This window comes from Electrona antarctica (assembly GCF_951216825.1).
Source record: "Electrona antarctica genome assembly, chromosome: 19".
NCBI lineage: Eukaryota > Metazoa > Chordata > Actinopteri > Myctophiformes > Myctophidae > Electrona > Electrona antarctica.
Genome location: NC_136800.1, coordinates 14366905 through 14373107, shown reverse-complemented (window position 1 = coordinate 14373107; position 6203 = coordinate 14366905). Strand labels below are relative to the sequence as shown.

At 43.1% G+C, this 6203-nt stretch overlaps 1 protein-coding gene across 1 annotated transcript; it reads right to left on the bottom strand.

The window, feature by feature from the left end:
* Window positions 1–462: 462 nt before the first annotated feature.
* cyp7a1 (cytochrome P450, family 7, subfamily A, polypeptide 1) lies at window positions 463–5280 on the bottom strand. Its single transcript, XM_079529720.1, has 8 exons — window positions 5137–5280; window positions 4149–4389; window positions 3778–3987; window positions 3432–3626; window positions 3068–3267; window positions 2288–2418; window positions 1461–1639; window positions 463–1076 (listed from the first exon to the last, which is right to left on the bottom strand). Exons 1-8 carry the CDS (start codon window positions 5217–5219, stop codon window positions 726–728), a joined length of 1590 nt encoding a protein of 529 aa, XP_079385846.1. The 5' UTR covers window positions 5220–5280; the 3' UTR covers window positions 463–725.
* Window positions 5281–6203: the final 923 nt, after the last annotated feature.

Genomic DNA, 6203 nt, shown 5'->3' with positions numbered 1-6203 from the left:
TTTGGCCCAGGTAATACATTACTTACAGTCAAGAGTTCCACATATGGAAAGGAAACACGCAGCTGTAGGTTAACATTTCTCTCTGTGAACACTGTCAGGTTGATCCCGGTGAGATTTAGGGCTATTTCACACGTTTTCACATGTTTCATACTGTATGCAGACATATTCTTTTAGCAACACATGGGATCAGAGTACACAACATAAATATACATCAGTCATTTATATATACAAAACCTCTTCATTAGCTTTTCTTACATTAAATATATACTACATATAAAAAAGTACAGGATGCCTATAAACGAAGCGCAATAGCCCTTCAACAAAGCGAGTATACTGTACAACCTCTGCTATTGGAGGGTTAAACGTTAGGGTATACTGCCTAAAGCAGTTAAAACCCTATACTTCATTGACCGGGGTCTGACTGTACTTGGTCCCCTCCTTTCTTCCTCTACAGAGTCTACACCAAATCTCTTTGGTTACAACGTGTCACGTGACATGTTGTGACCCTGTAGATCTGCTGTTTTTGCGGAACCTCACAGAATGTTCACCTATTATTCCCAGAATAGGGATGTTAGGGCTGATGACGAGCAAATGAAATTGCCTTGTTCCTTGAACAACTTGAAATTTTGTCTGAAAGAACAGAAAACAGTTCCATCCCTCAAGTTGTGGACAAAAGATATACAGTAATAGTTATCACTGATTTGTAGCGCTTGGAATATTGTCCATTATATTGACCTCAGTGGTTCCCTCTCTGGTAATGTCACAGTGAGAGGAGATTGGCTGGATTTCAGCTTATACTTGAAGTCCACATCATAAATCGGCTGAAGGATTCCCAGGCCGGCGCGGGACTGGTCGAGGGCCGGGACTTTGACCGCAGGGTCCAATAGCTCCATCTCAAAATAGGACAGGGCCAGAGTCAGGAACTGCTTGATCTCGTGCATGGCGAAGAATCTGCCGGGACATTTGGTGACTCCGGAACCAAAGGGCATGCAGTAGTAACGAAGCCGACGGCCGCATCGGTAAAACGTGGTTTTCGGCTGATCGTTCTCGTCCAGGAAACGGTCATACTTGTACTCCTGGGAGAAAGGAATGAGGGAGATGTTAAGATAATTGTTTCTTTCTTTTTCTATACTGACTGACATAGGTATTTGTTTATGTACTGTATATGCAAACTTTTAAGGAAATGGAAAAAAGAATGTACAATGAATCCAGTGTAGTAATTTAGTCACAAGCTTTGGTTAATACTTATTTCCATTTATATTTATAAATCCCACAGACAGACTTAACCACTTTATACCTGGCGTCCCCTCTTTTGCATAAAAAGAGGAAATATGGAGATATAAAGTTTCTGTGACGTATTCTGTTCTTGCAGCATACTGGCCTTTGTATCAGGCTCTTCATACTTCTATTTGATAGACACCTTTGCATTAAATATGGAAATAAATCATGCTTCTTCTTACATGGGGGTCCTCGTAGATTTCAGGATCATAGTGCATCATGGGTGGGTACAGAGCAATTACATCATCCTTCCTTATACGGTAGGCTTCCTGGTTGTCAAGGTGAAGCAGGAAGTCCTCCTTTGCAACGCGCACGTTCATGGAGGCACTGGAGAGGCGCATGGCCTCCATTATGATGCTGTCTGTGTAGGCGGCAGAGATAAAATATGTTCTGGCTTAGAGGCAGTGGTGGTACTCACAATTTTTACTTAGGTAAAAGTATCAATACTTTTTAATAAAAAAAAAGAAATACAATACAAATACAAGTAAAAGTCCGAATTAAAAATGTACTTGAGTATCATCACGAAACATTGTGAGCTTGTAGATGAAGTCATTAATGTATTTGTTGTAATAATAATCAAAATCTACAAAGTAACTGGTAACTAAAGTTTTCCAATAAATGTAGTGGACTAAAAGTTGCAATATTTGGATCTGAGAGTAGAAGTAAAAGTATTGAAAATTGAACTACTCCAGTAAAGTAAAAGTACCCTAAAATGTTACTTTAAGTACAGTACTGTACTTTCCACCACCGCTTAGGTTTCAGGAAACGGCACATTATTTGCTAAACAATCTAAGAGCTGAATAATCCAAACAAATTGGTCCCACGCTGGGTCCCAACTAAGCAGTGGTGACGATGTGGTGTACTTGGTTACTGTCCACCACAGGTCCCAGGATGACCCCATGCATCACTGACCCCATGCATCACTGACCCCATGCATCACTGACCCCATGCATCACTGTGGGACCTGCATGGGTCAGTGTTTCCACTTCCACACGTACATAGTACATACCTAGAATGGGCATCTTATCCAGCTGCTCCCTGGTCAGGGTCAGCTGTGGGTTGTTGTGATCAACCGTTTGACCGGAACTCTCCAGGATTCTCTGCACCTCGCCACGGACTGCTTTCATTGCTGCTGGACTCCTACAAGAAATATATTTTGTTAGTCCGACTGCAAAGTCACCCGGTGACCCCTAAACATTGAACTGTTCCTGAGCATCTCCTCTCCTATTCTCTAACGCAAGTACTGTACCGTGTGATAGGGAAATTCCCTAGAACAGAGCTGTTGCAAAACGGCAACTATGACATAACATGTATCTGCTCTCAGACAGTTCCCTATCAGATAGTATCTCTATCTGCACAATATCCACAATAAGCTGTTTGAACTCGATAGCTCCTAAGTCCTAACATTTTAGACATCACTGTTTCTCTGCCTCTCTTTTGAGAGATTTCCCTAAATGATCCACATTTTTGATGTACACTTTTGAAAGTTGAAAAAAAGTTGAATGTTTTGTGTTCTGATGTTCACACTATTTGCCTCCAAAGATATTGCCTATTTTGAGTGAATATATATATGTGTTCATATGTGTTTTGAATTAAGTAAATTTTGCCTTTTATTTTTCATGTTTATGTATACTTATTTTGTTATTATTATTATTTCGTTTCACTTAATGTGAAGCAAAATGTACTAGTATGTACACAAAGACCAACTGATTGATTGAAAGAGAGAGTAGTAATGTTATTGTGAGAACCATCAGAAAGCAGCAGAAAGCAGCAGAAAGAAGACCATTACCTGATCATGTAAAAGAGGCTCCAGAAGGTTGCAGGTAGGGTGTTGGCCTGGGCTGCCCAGAGCAGAGCCACGTGGGTCCTCGCTTTGCTCAGGTCGTTGAAGGTCGACAAGGCATCATTGAGCAGGATCCTCATGGAGATCAGGTCTGAGAGGTTTTCTCTCTTAGACAGGTTGTCAGCATGCATGGTCTTAGCGAGGTTCTAGTGTAAGAGAGGAGAGGAGGATTTTTATTTATGCTAACAAGACATTGGACACACCAAAAATCTTAGCAGCAGTTCGCAATACAGTTGTGCTACAGAGTGATACTGTTTTGTTTTGTCATTTTCATGATCCAAGCTTCGGTAGGAAAAACGATTCCACCAACCTCTCTTGCACTGTGAGCACTCTTGAAGACATGGATGGGCAAGCCAGCTACCAGCGCTGGGAAGATCTTGTCAAACTCCTTGAAGTTCTCCAAGGCATTAAGCACTAAGGCTTTCTGTGCTGCCAAGCGAGCCTGTGACTTATCGTCTCCCAACTCCTTGCCAAACAGAGTCAAGTAACCAGACTCAAACATCACCTAGAGAGGGACATAGGAGACATGAGAGCCTGGTAAGAATTGAGGTGGAGAGTTACTGTTACTGTCAGTAGCTGTATGCAACATAACCACAGTTCCAGGCTCCATTTAGCACAGCCACATCCCTTCCACCCAAAGCTCCACCATAACTGACCTTGTAGCAAAACGCGAAGATGCCGTCCACCTCCCAGCGTTCGGTGCTGGGGCTGAGTGTGTCGGACTTCAACATGACATCCTGAAGGTGGGTCATCATGCTCTCTATCAGAGAGGGGAGAGCCTCACCCTGCAGTGTTTTCAGAAAGGTCTGATGGAGGTTCTCAGTGGTGAGGCCATGGCGAGGGTCAAAACTTTCATGGCCAAATGCCTAAAGAGCAGGTATGGGCAGAGAAAAGAAAGAAAGATGAGAGATTTAGTCATGTCTGACAGACAGACAGACAGAGAATAAAGCAATGAAAAATCAATACTTGAATCTCACAAGTAGCAGAAAGACATGCATTTCCATGGCCACACATGAATGATACTCACTTTGACAGATGTAGCGAAATGGAATTTCCTCCAGTCCAAGTGTCTGCCCTGGCGGATGACGGAGTGGTATGAGAAGGGATCACACAGGAAGTGTATGTACTGGCCAGCTATCTTGCAGGTGAAAATGTGTCCATACTTCTTCTGTCGGCTGCGGAGGAACTCGAGAGGGTTGGCCCCAAATTGCAGGGCACAGCCTAGGTAGGGGATGAGGCCGTTTTCTACCGCTGGCTCTCCAGGTTGCCTGAAGATGGGGAGGTTCAGTGAGAACACATTTAGTATATCAATAAAAACGCTACAGTGCTACATTGCAGAAAGTCTCCCGATTATGGATGGATGGATATATGACTTGTAAGAAGAAATACATGAATGGATGGATGGATGGAGAGATACAGCTACAGATACAGATATGTGTAAAGTGAAACCCCCTAGACTAGAGGTTTGGATGCACATCCAAAATCAACATCACGCCCAATATTTGTCTTAGCAACATTGCAAAGCAATGTTCCCTGTTGAAATGTAATATGTGCTCTCATGCTGTTGAAATTAAAATGCTCATACGAGATGATGAGTGACATAATTATGGAACCTAGCTTCGGCAGACAACCAAGACAATGTCATCATCAACCAACCACACAGAAAAGTCACCAATAGATATTACCAGATTAACTGAAACTCATTTAGACATGGAATGCTCATAATGTCATCAATACTTTGCACTCAATGCCCTCTCTCTCTCTCTCTCTCTCTCTCTCTCTCTGTCTCTCTCTCTCTCAGAAGTAATGTTGTTGAATTTACAGGACAAGTGGTTTAAGGATTTGATTCTTGTTTATCGCTCAACCACTGCTTCTGTTTTAACAGCTGAGTTATAGCATCCTAAACCTTATATCACAACATATATAATATAAATATAACATTTAAATCTAACTAAAGGCAGCATCAGAAACATGAGCTGCTCGTACATTAATGCAAAGTCTTAAAGCAGTCTTACCTGTGCCTTATTCCCACAGCCATCCACAGTATGCAGCAGAATCCCACCACCACTGTCCAGATCAGAGCTATGCTTAGTATCATGGTGATGAAGATGAGGAGAACACGATAGGCTACCCTATAGGAAACTAGTTACTGGTATTCCACACAACCACACACTGTATCACACCTGAAGCCACGTGCAACAACGCTTCTCAGACTGTGACTGCGCGGGTTATCGTGTGGTAACTCCAACAGCTGCCTATCAGCTGCCTATCTGACAGCTGTTACAATGTGATGGCCGGGTGATCGACCGGTTGAGTGACCAATAATGTGCTACACACACAGCTCAGATGTCGATGCCCAGGGTGGATCCCTTTTTAAAGGATTGCGGTATTCCAAACTGAACAGTCTAAAAGCTTCAATCCATCCGAGACAATGTGGCTATGCAACAAATGCGACGTCTCTGCTGAAAGGAGGCAAAGCAAACTGATGGTTGTAAGGTAGTGTGGATGAATGTTGACTGACTCAGTGTGCATGACTCAGGTATTTATACTCTCTCTCTCTTCTCAAAGGCACATGTGCTCTCATGGGGAGTGTGTGTGTTCTGTGTGTGTTCTGGAGGCGTGGCTGCCCCCCCCTCCTACCAACACACCCACACACACACACACGTACACACCGTTGTGATTAGAAGTTGTCTATCACCGAGGGTAACCTGTTACTGAAATAACTCTAGGAACTCAGATTGTGTGTGTGTGTGTGTGTGTGTGTGTGTGTGTGTGTGTGTGTGTGTGTGTGTGTGTGTGTGTGTGTGTGTGTGTGTGTGTGTGTGTGTGTGTGTGTGTGTGTGTGTGTGTGTGTGTGTGTGTGTGTGTGTGTGTGTGTGTGTGTGTGTGTGTGTGTGTGTGTGTGTGTGCGTGCGTGTGAAAGGGAAAGAGATGGCCTTGACTTGTGTCACCTGAAGGACAGGTACCTTGATAGTACTGGTGGGTTGGCAAATAGATTCAAGGTCCCTGCATGTTTCAATGTTTGGCCTCATACAACTTGTTGCAATGTTTGGACTCATATAGAGTCCTGGACTCTATATAA